This window comes from Setaria viridis, chromosome 9 (assembly GCF_005286985.2).
Source record: "Setaria viridis chromosome 9, Setaria_viridis_v4.0, whole genome shotgun sequence".
In the NCBI taxonomy this organism is placed as follows: Eukaryota; Viridiplantae; Streptophyta; class Magnoliopsida; order Poales; family Poaceae; genus Setaria; species Setaria viridis.
Genome location: NC_048271.2, coordinates 5,916,492 through 5,933,172, shown reverse-complemented (window position 1 = coordinate 5,933,172; position 16,681 = coordinate 5,916,492). Strand labels below are relative to the sequence as shown.

The 16,681-nt window shown below is 45.8% G+C and overlaps 2 protein-coding genes and 1 long non-coding RNA gene across 3 annotated transcripts; all 3 read left to right on the top strand.

The window, feature by feature from the left end:
* Positions 1–3,539: 3,539 nt before the first annotated feature.
* LOC117840761 (deoxyhypusine synthase) lies at positions 3,540–7,747 on the top strand. Its single transcript, XM_034721281.2, has 7 exons — positions 3,540–3,916; positions 4,524–4,691; positions 4,890–5,108; positions 5,835–5,918; positions 6,477–6,582; positions 6,653–6,888; positions 7,317–7,747. The coding sequence occupies exons 1-7, from the start codon at positions 3,677–3,679 to the stop codon at positions 7,401–7,403; spliced, it is 1,140 nt and encodes a 379-aa protein (XP_034577172.1). The 5' UTR covers positions 3,540–3,676; the 3' UTR covers positions 7,404–7,747.
* Positions 7,748–9,735: 1,988 nt separating this feature from the next.
* LOC117839949 (uncharacterized) lies at positions 9,736–11,548 on the top strand. Its single transcript, XR_004636923.2, has 2 exons — positions 9,736–10,291; positions 10,458–11,548. It is a non-coding gene; the product is annotated as an uncharacterized lncRNA (long non-coding RNA).
* Positions 11,549–14,694: 3,146 nt separating this feature from the next.
* Positions 14,695–15,893, top strand: LOC117840402 (protein FAR1-RELATED SEQUENCE 9-like). Its single transcript, XM_072291236.1, has 2 exons — positions 14,695–15,119; positions 15,622–15,893. Exons 1-2 carry the CDS (start codon positions 14,798–14,800, stop codon positions 15,891–15,893), a joined length of 594 nt encoding a protein of 197 aa, XP_072147337.1. The 5' UTR covers positions 14,695–14,797.
* Positions 15,894–16,681: the final 788 nt, after the last annotated feature.

The window sequence follows — 16,681 nt, the reverse complement described above, 5'->3', positions numbered from 1 at the left end:
GATTGGTCTTCACAATCCTGAAATAGAAAATATTATATCAAATGATCTATGCAAATAAATGAAACAACCAGGATGTGGATAATCCAGAGCAACAGATATTGAATGGGCATTAGCACACAACTGGTTGAAGGAGATATTTGCAGAAGTTGAGAAGGAGATTGCATCGAGAAAAGGTACCCTTTCAAACACAACTGGTTCCTCCCAAGAATAAATTGCTGAATTCAGCACAGAAACTATAGATGTTCAGAGTAACATACTCTGAACGACATGCAGACTCAGTAAATTACCGTCTTTTGAAATGCAATTCCAGGCACAAGCTAGTACTGGCGTAAGGCAAGCACTTACTGATCCAGGTAGATTAAAAGGTGACAGCAATTATCAGCTGGACACGATCTCTGATAGTTAGTCAGCGTCTCAGTTTGTTGAAGCTATTGACCAATATAGCTGCCAACCCAGTTTTTACACAGATGGTCGGCCTATGTGAAAGGAGTGTTTGCACAGATAGGTACAGACATGTCTTTATCATACATTTTATTAATTCATTGTTTACCATGTAGGAGTTCAGAATTGTATATATACAGTCAAAATATATCACAAGATATTTCATATTGCAGCCGATCCAGATAATTGTACACGCACATTTCAAATTTGTATCTTCCTATGACACAGTAGCACAAAGCCAAAAGATATTGATTCATAAAGCAGCTAGACTGCCAGCATAAGACATGGAAATATGGTGGCTCAAACAGAAAGAAAAGAAACCACAGAAAAAATTTCAAAGAAAATAATGTAACCACGGAGTACCCCTCCATCCCAAAATAAACGCACGTATTGCTTCTCGAGGAGTCAAACATTTTTAAGTTTGACTAAGAATATAGAAAATAGTATCAAATAAATTTATTAGTAAAGTATAATCAATGCTCACGTGGCCCAAATTGATTTTTTCCATTAACCACACATGGATAGCAGTTTGGGAGGGGTACATACAGAGATAAGGTATGGGTAGGTAGCAGGGGTAATTTAAGAATAAGTAGCTACTACATAGATAGATAAGGTGCACATGCAGCACCAACTACACCCAACACACATATGACTTATACTATCAGCTTTAAGTATCACTTATTATACTTCATAAATAGTAATATGTTTTTTTTTTATAAACTTTGGTCACACTAAGAAGTTTGACTAAAAAATGAGATGTGTACTTATTTTGGGACGAAGGACTCGAAGGGTGCAGTACGCTTTTACTTGGGTTTGTCAGAGTTGAGTGATTCACAAGTTCACATCCACCCATGCGTCTTCGTGTCTCAGTTTTGCCACCGCCCTTGTCTTTTTTGGCGCATGGTCTGCAGCTGTCCAAGAAGCAATACACGTCGTTTAGTTTAAAAAAACACACACACGTCGCGTTTGAATGCTAACTAAAGCGATGTCGTCCTCGCTGCAGAATTGCAAATAAGCTTGACCGCAGGCCGTAGCATACGGTCCTAACAGCAGCCAGCGACGAGCCATTGCTGTCAAAACCCGGTGGTTCGCACGCGCCGGCCGGGCACACCACGCATCCTTTTCCTCGGGCACTTCTGTGCCTTCGTCTCTTCGTCGCACGCACGCCATGAGTGAGCGAGCGACCATGGATGTTCAGAAGCAGGTATGACTGTGCAAACGACGGCGGTTCAGAAGCATGTTCTCTAAAGCAAGCTTAATGATCAGGCCCGGCCGGGCCCCTGATGCTGCTGTGCTCTATCAACTCCAAGGCACGCATCCATGATCCATCAACGATCTATCCTCTGATCTAAAATATCTAATGCTTTGGGTGCTTACACGTTACGCTCGCTGCACCGCTTGTGTCTCCTCAAGCTCCCTGTTTGACCAGCTCTTTCTCTGAAATTCTTCAGGCTGCTGCGTCAGGTTGTTTTGCCGTTGCGGGCTCCGGACAGTGCTCAGATCTCGAGCCACGTGAGTCACAGAACACCATTAAAGCAGGGCTTCTCCGGCTGACTCATCTGATGGAGTGACTTCTTTGGTGGAGCTAAAATACTTTTGGAAAATCGTTTGACAAAATAGCTATTCCATGTAATTTAAAATGATTAGATAAGATGAAATACCTATAATACCCTTTCCTTTTCATTTTCTTTTCTTTTCTTCCTATTTATTTTCTTCCTTTTCTCTTCCTTCATATCCAGCCTCCCATACTCTCCCATTCTCTCTCTTCCCTATTCATCTCCCGGCCTCCCGCCGCCGGCTCCCGACCTCCCGCCGCTGACCCACCCGCCTTCGGCCGCCTCCGCCCCCGCCTCCTGTCACCTCTCACCCGTCTCTGCCCCCGCCGGCCCGCCCCTACCTCCCGCAAGCACGCCCCCGCCTTCCGTTGGCCGACTCCCGCCTCCCGCCGCCTGCTGTCGCCTCCGCCTGCCTGCGGGCCCTACCTCGAGGGAAAGGGTGGAAAACAAGGAGGAGGAGCCACAACAGCACGTTGACTTCACCTTCCCGGAACAGCTCCTCTCAGCGGGATTCGTGAGGTGAAGTCGACAGAGCCGAAGCCCTTTCAAACGCGCAACACCCTTTGGCAGGGCTTGAGGAGAAGGAGCCCAGCCAAAACGGGCCTCATAAAATCAGGCTTGGATCGATAAGGGTGTCCTTTTCGTCGTAGCACGGTGTGCAGAAAAAAGGTGTCATGCGTGTATCAATCAGCGCTTCATTGCCAAGCTGGTCGCTAGTGATGGTGGACGTACAGCAGTCGCAGCACCAGCAGCAGCGTTGCAGACGCTGACCGGAGGAACGCAACACTGTTCCAACGGCAATTTTCGCCGCTCCAGGCCGTGTGCAAGGCCGAGCATCATCAGCTGGGGCCCTGTGACTACTGACTACCACCTGCTTTGGTTTGGCAGAATCAATCAGGAGACGGGAGCCGTGCGTGCAGCAGCTGGAGGGCAGGATCGACGTGGAGGCAAAAAGATGCGTTCATTCGGAGAGAGTGAAAGGGACGGATCAACAGTAATGCGCCCTCCCAAGTTGGTTTGGAGCTCGTGGACGTGATAGCTGCAACTCGTACTCGCAGGAACAACAGTAATGCTGCTCTGCCTAAAAAAGAACTTTGGAAAGTTGGTTACTACCGACAAATCGATGCTCCATCAGGTTGTAGGCACCGCCTCACCGGTAGCAACCAACAACATGCGACCGTATGTGTGAAACGATTTCACGTTACAATGTCTTGTTTGTGCAAAATCGGTGAAGTCGATGGAAGAATAACCCCTCCCAAACATACACTAACTGCCATCTCATACGAACCGACTGTCCCGTGTCATAATGTGACCCGTGAATCCGTGTGGCGCGTGCGTGCCTTGTTCATACGCCACGTCACTGTAGCCAGTAGATCGATACACGCAGCAGCAGCAGTTTCAAAAGGCCTATGCCATATTGCGCCATTGGTCATGTTGGGCTGGATCCTGCCAGCCCAAAATATCAGAAGGGCTTAAAGCAGACGCTGCCCATGGGCTGACCACCACGAAAAGAAGAGGAAGGGGAAGAGAGGGAGAGAGAGGCAGCAGCGGTGCGGCCCGCGCGGAATCTGATTCCTCTGCTTTTGCGGGGCGGAAAACGAAGTGAAAGCGAGGCGGCTGTGTGCTGTCTCACGGCGGCGGCGGCGGCGGCGGCGGCGGTTCGGGCACCCGACTCCCGGATGGCCGGCGTGGGAGGCAGCGGGAGCGGCGGCGTTGTGCACGACGTGGAGGCTCTGGAGGGCGTGCGCTCCATCGTGCTGAAGCCGTCGGAGTCGCTGGACGACTCCCGGTTCACGAGGATCGCCGGCCCCGATTTCAACGACCCCGGGCTCGGCCTCGAGGGGCTGCTCGGGTCGTTCGCGTCCACGGGGTTCCAGGCGTCCAACCTCGGCGACGCCATCGACGTCGTCAACCAGATGGTACGGCGCCTGCTCCTCTCTGTTTTCCCCTTCTGAGCGTGAGTGTGCGCTGGGATTAACTGTAGCTACCTACGCTGAGAAGACAGATTTCATGAGATTTTGTGCGATGCGGGGTCTGCTTGTAGCGCATTTGCTGTTGAATCCCGCAAATTAATGTTTAGACGCCTGGAATTTGCTCCGAAGTGCTTGGAGGCTAAGTTGTAAACAAGTCGAAGCTGATACATGTCCAGCTGTTACAATTTCAGTGATGTAGGTAGCACATTTGTGGTAACAGTGAATGGACACAAGTATACTAGTACCAGCCTTCAGGCATTGGCAGCCCCCGGCTGAAAGTTAATTTATGCGTCTTGAAGTTTTAAACTAAATGGAGCAGATGGACATAAAATGGCCAGGAAAGTTCCGGCTTTTATTGTGGATTCCTTTCAGGTAGACTCTTATAGTTGGACTTTTGTTTGGAGCAAGCTAGAAGTACCTATATACGAAATGTTTTTTTTTCATAATGTTTGCCTGGCATATATACATTGTCAGTTTTGTCGAATTTGCTATTATCAATTTCAAGGGTTCTGATATTTGCTATTCTTTTCTCCTGTGCTTGACTACACTATAGTTAGATTGGAGGTTGTCACATGAGAAGCCTGGCGAAGATTGTGATGAAGCTGAACTTGACCCTAAATACAGAGAATCTGTGAAGTGCAAGATATTTCTGGGCTTCACTTCAAACCTTGTGTCTTCTGGCATCCGGGATATAGTCCGATTTCTAGCTCAGCATCGTATGGTAAATTCTCCAACTTTTGCATCACACGTGCAAATTTGGAACGAAAACAGGTTTTAATGTTCATTTGTGAATTGGTCTACTTGAAGCATGCCTAGATGTATCTGTTCCAGTAATGCACGACTACTAACATTACAAAACTCATCGAGGTCTAGTGTTCTAAGGCCACTAACTTTTTCTACAAATAATAATGTTCTTTAGGTGGATGTTATTGTTACAACTGCTGGGGGTATAGAGGAGGATCTCATTAAATGCCTTGCACCAACTTACAGAGGTGATTTTTCTTTACCTGGAGCACTACTGCGGTCAAAAGGGTTGAACCGGATAGGAAATCTGTTGGTGCCCAATGATAACTATTGTAAGTTTGAGAACTGGATCATGCCACTATTTGACCAGATGCTACTAGAACAATCTACTGAGGTAAACAATCCTACTTGTTTCTTAAGCTATATAATATTTCTTCCAGCTGAAACAAATCTATGTGCTAACACTAGTTTTCATTTGCCATATACAATGGCTATTAGAGATACTAGAAGTGTAATATGAATATATGAATATGTTTTTGCCTTGCAGCCTGTCGAATATTTCTTATAGAAGGGTCTAGACTCTTTTTTACTGAGTCTGAGGCACTAATAAGCAGGAAAGAAAAACCTAATATGGAATAGATCACAATTTGGATCCAAAAGTTCTTCAAAATCTATTTGTCTAGCTTGTTACTTAACACAAAAAAAAAATCAAAACCCATCCTGACATTTTCTTGGCCTTGCTTGCATAGCTTCTTTTCTCACCGTCATTATACCCTTTCCTGGCCTTTAGAGCAATGAATAGTGACTTTATTGTTTTCTTTCTTTCTAGCAATATGTGTATGAACTTGAACGGCCAGAGAAGTGACATCTTGCCAAACCAAATATGTGAAGAATGAGATATTAATTTCTGCAGAAGTTGCTGAATATCAATACAGAGAAGGTTATACCTTACTGGATATTTGATGTTTTAACTTTAGAGCAGCCTGCATTTTCCACATCATTAATTTGTTGTAATAGCTTAACTGGTAGCTCTTGTGTATCAATGATGGATCCTGTACTTCTGAAAACATGTAGTTGACCATATTTATGTGTCTTTGTATCAATTTATTGTTGCCTGCAGAATATTTGGACACCGTCAAAGGTGATTGCTCGTCTTGGCAAAGAAATAAACGACGAAAGCTCCTATCTTTATTGGGCATACAAGGTAACGTGCTTTTGACATTATCTGTGTATAATAGTTGTCTTTCCTGAGTTGAACCTTAATGTCACATTGACTAATGCAGTGTACCTGCATAACTGACCTCTATATTTAAACCTTTGTTTTTTTTAGAATTGTTCATAGCTGAGTGGATGCATACAGTAGCTATTACTCGTGATGTTAACATAAGCTGTAACTTCCTCCTATCACAAATACAACTTAGATTTGTCCTAAGTCAAGCCTTTTCTGTTGATCATCAATTCCTTTCATAAGATATAACTCTTTTCATTAGACGATACTATATTTTTATAGATATTTCTGGTCAAAATTAGAAATGTTTATGACTTAGCACAAACCTAGATGGACTTGTATTTGTGAGCGGTGGAAGCATCCTTTCTTGTTCCAGGTAGAATATGGTATACAAACTCGCATTGAATTTCGTGCTTTTCTCATGTTAAAGTTCTTACTTGCGTTGGATTTCGTGCTTTTCTCATGTTTAAGTTCTTATTCTCACGAGCTGCTTTGTTGAAGTCACAATATCCTAACTCATTGAAACTTGACCAGAATAACATTCCTGTATACTGCCCAGCATTGACTGATGGATCACTTGGAGACATGCTGTTCTGTCATGCAGTCCGCAATCCTGGCCTTATTATTGACATTGTACAAGGTATGTATGATTCACTGTGCTTTCCTTGCTTTTGCTATCGTAGCTAACATTGTGCTCAAAATACTTACAGATATACGGCTGATGAATGGGGAAGCCATCCACGCAGCACCGAGGAAGACAGGGATAATAGTTCTTGGTGGAGGCCTTCCAAAGCATCATATATGCAATGCTAATATGTTCCGCAATGGAGCAGACTATGCAGTCTATATCAACACAGCTCAAGAGTTTGATGGTAGTGATTCAGGAGCACAACCTGATGAAGCAGTTTCATGGGGAAAGATCAAGGGTTCAGCGAAACCTGTAAAGGTATATGTTCCTTCAAGAAGTTCCAGATGCTGTTGTTCTTATGTTTTGCATAACTCGAGTTGAACTTTTGGTAAACATCATGCTGCACGCACAAACTCTTCTGTTGGTTTATCTTGCAATGAGGTCTATCTAAAGCAAAAAAATGTCTAAATGATTTGAAGCTGTTATTAATTTCTAAAACATCTTAAATAAGTCACTGTGCAACTTCTGCGCTGGCAGTGACAGAATATCGTACACCATTGCATTTTGGGATCCAAACATGCACCTATCTTGACTGTAAGTTTGTAACTGATGGATATGGATGATTGTCTGACTGATATCATTGTGGTTTCTCTGTTAATAGAAAGAAATCATCAGTAGGAGGGCATAATCATGCATCAGATTCGGTCATTAGTCTAACAATCTAACCTATTGTTTTGGAAATCCAGGTGCATTGTGATGCGAGTATCGCTTTCCCGCTTGTTGTTGCTGCAACATTTGCACGTAAGGTTCACGGCTCCAAATCAACAAACTGAACCTCTGGCAGTGAGCTTTGGATCTCCAGCTGAATTTTGATGAAGTCTCCAAATGATTGCTTGATGTACGAGCTGTACTTCACCCGAACTACAATGGATTATGCACTAGGGTTGTTGACTTGGCATGACAGTAGTGCACCACCATTCTTCCGTGTACACTTGTGTTGTAGTTGGCTGGTAGCATTTTTTTTGTTGTCGCAACTAATAAATAATAATGTATGGTAACACGGACGTACAATTTGTTCATTGGAGCCCATCTGATGATACCTGACAAGTGTATGGAATCGACAGATAACCTGTTTTCTAAGCACAATGATACTTTAATCATCTGAAAGTTGTATTTCCATGTGTGTGCTACAATCTCCCATTGCGGCATTTTGAGGATCCTTCGAACAGCCGTCCGCGCATGCAGGTTGAAGTGTGTTTTATGTCTTGTAAAGAGCTGTGTGTTGGCATGAGTCAGCGGTGTTCGACGAGTCAGTTGGACGAGAAGACGGGTCGGATCGATTCCAACGCGGTGCAGGTGAAAGAGGTGTGGGAGAGTGTGGGGACGGGTAGGAGTCATGCCACTCTCGTGCTTCAAAAATTTGTCAACTGCAATGCCTCAGGCTGTGGCTTGTGGGAGAGAGATTAGGCTCCGTTTTGGCCGCATCAGTTTCAGCGCCAAGACTCGAGAGCGAACTCGAGAGCCATCGGCAAACGCGATGTGAGAGCAGCGACTGGAAGAGCGTGAACAACTGTGATTGGCCTGGCCGCATCAGTTCCAGCGTCGATCGAGAGCTGCCCCTGCACATGCCCACACGCATTTGCATGCCGTGAATATTCCCGGGACGTTTCTTCTCAGCGAAACGCCATGGGGAGACCAAGTCCTGACTCTAAACGACGGAATTTTCCGAGGATCAGGCGATCATCTCGTCAGCTGTATCAGGCTTCAATCAGTTTCCTAACGACGGAAGCTTTATGCAGAAGATTACTTGTAATCTAGAGGGCAAGAATGCGGATGTTTATACTGCCGCAGTGAGCACCCAAAAACAAAACGCAAGCCAGGTACCTGCAAAGGTTATGCAGCTCCGACTGAAAGGGTATGCAGCTCGGGAAAAAGGCTTGCGCAAAATTTGTAACCGAAAATTTGGTAGCCAAAAGTCTCTTTAAAAAAATTGAGGATTGCAGGTAAACATTTACTGAAGCTAAGGAATAAAATGTGTATTTTTCGTAGCTTTAAATTTTGTTCACGGATTGTAGGGAAGCTTTTACGGAACCTAGGGAGTAAATTTTTTATTGAAAACTTAATATTATATTATATTACAAATATACGATTTTCAAATAACAGAATTACGAGTAGTACACGTAGGTCATGTTTATTTCCACTTCTCTCGGCCATACCTGAATTATGCGAAGATTTTCTCACTTCGCTTCTTGTAGTTCCACATAATTATGCGAAGATCTTTGGCAGCTTCCTCCCGCACGGGGGAGGATAGCACTTGGTGAAGAAATCGGAAGGCAAGATCACAGGACCTAGGGTATGGTAGTTGTGAACTAGTCCGAAACAATGGAGGCTCTTGCTGCGCATGTCAAAGCCACAGAGAAGCCATTGCGCCCCGTTAGGCAGCAGGAGGAAGAGGGAACCGTCCGGCAACAGTGTGGGATACTGGGGCTCTAGCGGCTCCACATCCCTCAGCTCGGCATTCATGAGGCGGCCTGCTTCCAGAGGTCGTTTCCAAGGGCAAGTGAGGCCCTCATCTTCCTCCCACAGCCGGCGATCCAGGTCCAGGGTCAACATCTTCACCGTCTCGTTGCCAGGATCACGGCGGTCGATGCAGACGAACTTGATGGCGTCCTCAACGCAACCGATGGTCCGGCTCATCCTCGCTGGACCCGAACCCATTCGTTGTGGGTACTCGACCTGGTATTCGTCGGGCAGGCTGATGAAGACGGTGGCCACGGCGGCGGAGTCCCCGGCGGCGGCGCCCAGGTCGCTGTACGCGACGCCCTGGGAGAGGTCGGCCCAGAACACCTTGTCGTGGAGCGAGAACACCACGTCCGCCGAGAAGGGCTCACGGAGCCTCCGGAACCTATGCACCTTGGCCTGCCACGCGCCGGCGATGTCAGGTTCGGGGGTCCGCCTGCGCCGCCGGAGTGCAGACGCAGATACGGCCGCTGCCGACGTCCTGGGGGCCGACCAGACGCGCCATGAGGGCCAGCGCGAGGCCCGCGCCGGCGCCGCCGCGCACGGGGACGGCGGCCAGCGTGTAGGTGGCCTTGAGCCCGCGCGGTAGGTACGGGATCATGCGGAGCGACACGTCGGTGGAGTCGTAGGCGAGGTAGTAGGAGCGCCTGTTGATGCAGTGGTAGCGGAAGGTCAGGAGGAGGACGATGGCTTCCCGGTGCGCGATCTTGATCTGGGCCCTGGCCTCCAGGCGGCTCCTGGGGAAGCCGAGCTCCGCCGCGAGGCTTCCGGCGGCCTCGTCGCTCAGGCCGATCACTACCGGAAACCAAGAGGCTCCTGACGGGGTTACATGAACCGACAGGAACCAACGCTCCACTCCAAATCCTATCTTTATCCCCTCCTCTCCGCATCTCGCACGCACCTACCCCACCCTCGGCCGCATCTCGCGCCCACCCGCGGCCGCCGCTGCGTCCACGACCTCGCTCTCCGCCACGACCTCGTCTCCCGGACCTCACCGTCCGCCGCTGTCCTCCTTCATTTCGCCCCTCGTCGCTGCCTGTCCTCCTTCGAGATCCACTCGCGCTCCCCACTGCGCCGACGCCGGCCAAGCAGGAGGTGGATGTAGTGCTGCCGGCGGCCAGCCTGACACTGGAGGTGGCGCAGAAGGTCCTGCACGCCTCGCAGATGGAGGCGCCGCTCACGGATTCCGGCACCCGATGTGGTGAGATTGTCACCCCGTCTACTCACTTCATCTCAATCAGCTCAATGTCTCTTGATACGCCTTCAAATTTTTCTTTGTTTGGCTTTTGTTCTTTAGAGATTGATGATGATTTGGAAGCCACAGATCTGACGAGACTTTTCTCTTTTATTCATGTGTTTCTCAACAGGAAACGATTTGACCTTTTATTTGTCTATCAGAGGTAATTAAAATTGCGACACTTGTGCAATTGATAAGGAATCAACTACTAGGTGTGCCTTGAGTATGAATTCATGTATTTTGGATCTTGTTATTTAGTTTTCTACAAGCATCACTCCCTTGAATGCCTATGATATTGTCCCTGCAGTAAAATAAAGGGAGTGATGCTTGTAGACGTTCTAAACCCTCTGGGCACGGCTAAACTCTCTTGCTTACACATGGAATGGGCTTCTTATAGTTTAACTTTGTTCCAAATGGATACAGTGTTTTGTAACATACCTATCTGCACACAAACACATCTAGTAATTAGGAAATCAAGAATTTCAGTGAAGAAATTTTATTGACTTGCAACTGAAACAGCATGAAAAAGGAACATGTGAAGTAAAAATTTGTTAATCTAAAGAATTCAAAATTTGCTGAAGAATGATGGGCTACAAACATCTGATTCGGCAATGATTGGCTCAGCTTATTACATCAGCACTTGTTTTCTTAAATTGACTAGTAACACTAAGCCTATGTGTTTTCTTCAACTGATAGTTGTTTCTACTTCAGGAGTAGATAAGTTCTTTAACAGGTACTAATTTAAGGCCTTTGTGTGCACCAGAATTATAGCAGCGCTTCTTTGCTTTGTTCTAAATCAAACTGAACTCATGTATGATTTCTGCTCAGATTTAGTTAATTTGGTCACTTGATCAGGTAAAATATACAATGGGAAGGAGCTAGCAGAACATGTCAGCTTGCTTTACAAGTTCAAATAACTAGTATAGGGAGTAATGTATACAAGGAGTTGTAGAATTTAAAGCAATCTGTCATATCAAGTTCGTTTCAGATATGAAAGGATGTGTAGATAACTAGTATAGGGAGTTATGTACTCATGTACACAAGGAGTTGAATTTAAAGCAGTCTGTCATATCAAATTCTCTTTATATCAAAGGATGTGGATTTAGTGGAGAACTCCAATAGTTTGATGGATTTCAATCTGATGTGTATGAACAAATAGTTCTTGTGGACATGTATATAGAACTATCAGGTATTGATTTTGGTGAAGCTGAGAAATTGTTACTGGTGCCGATCTGCATGTGTATATTATAACCGTCAGGAATTGCTCAATATTTTGTCCGGGAGCTCCCTCGGGACGGCCGTCAGGAACTGCTGTCAAGAAATGATTCCTGTCGCCCAACCGACAGGAGAAATGGACCATTCCTGACTATGGGCTCCTGTCGGTGAGTTCCTGACGGTGGACCGTCAGGAATGCTGGCCGTCAGGAGCTTCCCGCTTCCTGGTAGTGGATGGACAGGGACGAGGTGAGGTCCGGGTGGGTGGCGCCGGCGCGGCGCACGTAGAGCGTGAGGCCTTCCGCCAGCTGCTGGCCTAGCGCCCCGCAGCCGTAGGCATTCTTGCTGGCGCACCTGATGGCTGCCCACTCCTCCCCCGGCGTGACGGTCGCCCACTCTCTCCCCGGGTTGACGGCGAGGCCGTGGACTGGCACGATGCCCTCGAAGCCCATGAAGGCGGACGAAGGCCGCCTGGTGGCCGCGCCCATGGCTAACGGCGGGATGGAATCGATCGGCGGGGTGTTGTTGACTGGTGAGGGAGAATTGGTAGATGGGATTCAGGATCTAGGTCCAGGAGAAGAATAAAATGCATCCAATATGCTCGCTAGGGGCGTATCGGGTGTAAACTGACCGTGGGATGCGGATTGAACGGCCGCTGCCCAGAGGGTGGACGGTAAATGAAATACCGTCCACCGCCGGACCCCGGTTTGTCGTGTCTCGTGTGCGGCGAACAAAGCCGCCCACCGCGGCGAGCCGGGAGCCAGCAAGCGAGGCCAGGAAGAGCGCCGGCGAGCCACCCGCCTCTGCCTGCGCCGCCACCATGCACCGCAGCCTCTATCTGCCCCGTTGCGTCGGTGCTCTGCCCTCCGCAGTCCGCAGTGCGACAGGCGTGGCTGCAGCCTGTAGGTGGCCGGGCCTCCATGGCGTTCCGTCGCACAGTGCGTGTGCTCTCGGGAGCGCGCGCCGCCGCACCCAGGAACGCGACGGCGTCCACGTCGGACGTGGTGCGGCGGTGGAGCGAGAAGTCGACGGCGCGGTGACTTTCGACGGGCGGGGCGTGGACGGTTGGTGCCTTCAGGTGTCAAGGTTTTCGTCCAAGGAGGGGTGTTGTCGCCGGGCGTGTCCGTGCTGTGATGAGGTGCGACGCGACGCAGAGCGCCGCGACGGTGAGGCTGGAGCCGGAACAAATTCTCACGGCTCTTGAGTACTTCGTGGGTGTCTCATGCTTACCAAATTGTAGCACGTACAACGCACAGCCGGCCCTCGTCTTTTTACCGCCACATCAGCAGATTAGTCCTCCGTGTACATCATTTTGGGGGCTGGGGCTTCTCTGTCTCCTTTGCATGTCTCCATCCATGTCTCTGCACATGTGGATGCCATCCGTTCACTTCTTGGGCCCTTTAATTTTTCCTCAGCCCACGATAACAGAAAACGGAGTCAGGAAACGGAGGGTTAGGGAGAATGGCCCCACGTGCGCTTGTTTCTTTGGCCCCACTAACGTAATTACGAGGGTTAGGGAGAATTAATGGAGGGAAAAGCCGCCTAATTCTAAAGAAAATGGCGCCAATTACAGCGGGTGCAGTTTTTATCGGCCGCCAAGCTAACAACACTAAAAACACAAAAAGATAATTATCAGATTTGCATCTTCCTCATCTCCCACACAACAACAATGGCATCTCAGTCAAGTCACATTACACCTATCAACGAAGACAACTACTTGGATCGGGCACCGCCATTACTTCCACAAGTACTAAGCATGGCCATGCCGCCGGTTGCAGGTACCACATCCTCGCCAAATTTCTGTCGGATCAACATTCCTTCTGGTCATACGGAAAGAATAGAGTTAGAAAATGTAAGTCATACTGTACCTATGTAAATATGTTTGCATATTCTGCATGATTTCTAACTTGGTACGTATGTAATCTCTACAAACCCGAACAGGATTCTGGTAAATTTGATTTTGCTACTCGAGTAGAAAATTCTCTAGAAGACAGGATACCAAAGGTTGGTATGAAATTCTGCACTGAGGAAGAAGCCTATAAATTTTACAATGCTTACGCCAGATACAAGGGTTTCAGCATCCGAAGGAGTAGTTCACACAATGTTAAAAATACTACAACAATAAAGAATAGAACCTTTTGTTGTTCTTGTGCAGGTATCAAATTAAATCTTTTTTATAATAGTTTCTTCCTGGTTTGGGATAGAACATCAATTTAATCAAATTTTTTATTTATCAATAGGTATTCGGGGTCCTGATAAAAGAGAAGAAAATTCCAAGTACAGTAGGCCTGAGACACGATGCATGTGTCAAGCACGCATGAAGATAAGTCTCACGGATGGGTTGTACTACATCCATGAATTTGAGCCTGAGCATAACCATATTCTTGCTACTGCCATCCAAGCCCAGTACTTAAGATCTCAAAGGAGAATAACTACAGCACAGATTGTCAGTGTCGAAGCTGCTAAAGCGGTTGGGATTTCAAATAAAGCCACTTTTGATCTCATGGCAAAAGAAGCCGGTGGAAATGAGAATCTTGGATTTACGCGTGAAGATATGAAAAATAAATTATATTCAAAGAGATCAATGAAGGTAAAACAAGGAGACACGGGAGGAGTGTTGGAATATTTGGAGAAGAAAGCATCAGAAGATGGGAAGTTTTTCCATTCCTTTCAGGTTGACGATGATGACTTGATAACGAATATTTTTTGGGCTGATTCTAAAATGGTTTCAGACTATGAAATTTATGGTGATGTCGTTTGCTTTGACACAACATACAGAAAGCTAAATGATGGGCGTCCATTCGGTTTGCTAGTTGGAGTGAACAATCACAAGAAAACTACTATTTTTGGTGCTGCACTTTTGTATGACAAAACTGCTGAAAGTTTTGTGTGGCTTTTCAAAACCTTTTTAGCTATTATGTCAGGCAAGAAGCCAAAGACCATTTTAACTGATGAAGATGCAGCAATGGCAAAAGCAATCAAGCTAGTGCTACCAGAGAGTCATCACAGGATTTGTATTTGGCATATGAACCAGAATGCATGCAAGCACCTTTCTGGAGTTGTGGAAGAATATAAGAAGTTCAATACAGATTTTCAAAACTGTATTTATGATCAAGAGGATGAGGAGGATTTTATAAACGCGTGGAACAATTTGCTAGATAAGTATAAGCTACAAGAAAATAAATGGCTCGAAAGATTATTTGATAAAAGGGAGCAATGGGCCTTAGCATATGGACGAAATACATTTTCTGCTGATATGGTTAGCACTCAAAGAAGTGAAAGCATGAATAATGAATTGAAGGGATATATTAGTGTCAAATATGATATACTTACTTTTTTTGAGCACTTTGACAGGTTGGTGGGAGATAAAAGATATGAAGAGGTAAAATATGATTTCAAAGCAACACAAAGTACACCAAAGTTGAAAGCAGACCTGACAATACTAAGGCATGCAGCAAAAATTTATACCCCAGCAGTATTCAAGCTAGTACAAGAACAAGTGATGCAAACACTAAACTGCGATCTATTCTATTCTGGTGATATTGATGCTGAAAAGGTGTACAAAATAAAGGTTTATGGTAAGAAAAACGAGCATGTCGTAAAGTTTTCTGCACTTGAAGGTCATGTGAAGTGTAGCTGCAAAAAGTTCGAATTTGCTGGAATCTTATGCTGCCATGCATTGAAGATACTTGATATTAACAATATAAAAAAAATTCCTGAACAATACATACTCAACAGATGGACAATTGATGCAAAAGTGGTTCATATAAAGAGCAACCCTGAGATACATGAAGATCCCAAAATAAAGCTATCCAAACGCAGAAAAGAGTTGTGTAGAATATTCCTTCAGTTAGCTAACCGAGCTGCAGAATCCGATGAAACATACTCTATTGCTGTGAACAGTGCAGAGAAATTAGCAGAGGATGTGGAGAAAAGCTTGAAAAATAGAGGCGATACAGATACGGGTAGTTCATCTCAGCCACAAGGTTTGCACTGGAATACTACTTGTCTTAACCCCACATATGCCACACAATTTATTTGTTTTTGTAAACTTTTTTAAAAAAAAAATGACTTTTGCAGCTACACTACAACCAGACCAGGCTATAAAACCAAAAGGTGTCAAGGTTAAGGAGAAGGCAATCCATGGATCTGACAGACCAATTGGTGGATTTGAGAAGGCAACACAAAAGAGAAAAAAGAATAAGAATGACCCAAAGACATCTAGTTCTGCATCTGGTTTTGAGAAGGCAACACGAAAGAGGAAAAAGACCAACAATGACTCAAAGGCATCTAGCTCAGCAATGGAATCAGATATTGTGACACATTTGCGACCACAAGCCATATTGGTATAAGATTTCAACATTATTTACTATTACTATTATTAAGACTAGTCACATATTCACTAGTGATATTCAAATCCTTTTTCTTGGTTTGAACAAGGCCACTTAGGGACTAGTACAGATCAACATCACATACAGACACCAGGCTACTATCAAGGCTACTATCCAGTTGGAAATGCTTTTACACATCCATCCTTCGGTTCTTTCTTTGGGACCCCTGGTCATGGTCAACATACACAGCAAGAAAATACCACTCAATCATTTGTTACAAATCCCTACAATAATATGTTTTCCCATTTTAATTGAACTATTGAAAGCCACATCCTTTTAGGCCACATCCTTTTAGGAGAATGGATGTGTTCTGTGCACTATCTATCGAATCCTTTGTATCAAACAATTTATCTTACCTAGGAACTATATTTTCTGTGTTTTGTAAAAAACAATTAATATAATTTCATTTCTGTTCACAAACTAATCAATTGATTGCAAGTATCACGCTGAAGTGGTAAAGTGCATATTCCTCATGAAAAAAGGGGGAAGGCACAAGACAACTAACTAAACTAGATTTGTCAGGGGGAAGATTCTTTGCTCCGACAAGAGGACCTTGAAGGATACACCATCACCATCGTATTCACAACACCTGCTGTCACACCCTCCCAGCTCGATGTCCCACCATGGTGACCTTGACTGGACGCAATGACGAGGAAACCGCAAAATAGAAATCCTCACGGTCCTAATCGAGATCTTGCAGCAAGAATCGAGGTTGTAGCCACCCAAATCGAAATCCTGCAGCCGGAATC

Bases quoted from the DNA above. Each gene is read 5' to 3' on its own strand.
- LOC117840402 (XM_072291236.1), top strand. From the start codon at position 14,798: ATGGTTAGCACTCAAAGAAGTGAAAGCATGAATAATGAATTGAAGGGA. The intron at 15,120-15,621 runs GTAAGAAAAACG...TGACTTTTGCAG, and splicing joins GTACAAAATAAAGGTTTATG to CTACACTACAACCAGACCAG.
- LOC117840761 (XM_034721281.2), top strand. From the start codon at position 3,677: ATGGCCGGCGTGGGAGGCAGCGGGAGCGGCGGCGTTGTGCACGACGTG. The intron at 5,109-5,834 runs GTAAACAATCCT...TGTTGCCTGCAG, and splicing joins TACTAGAACAATCTACTGAG to AATATTTGGACACCGTCAAA. The intron at 6,889-7,316 runs GTATATGTTCCT...TTGGAAATCCAG, and splicing joins GTTCAGCGAAACCTGTAAAG to GTGCATTGTGATGCGAGTAT.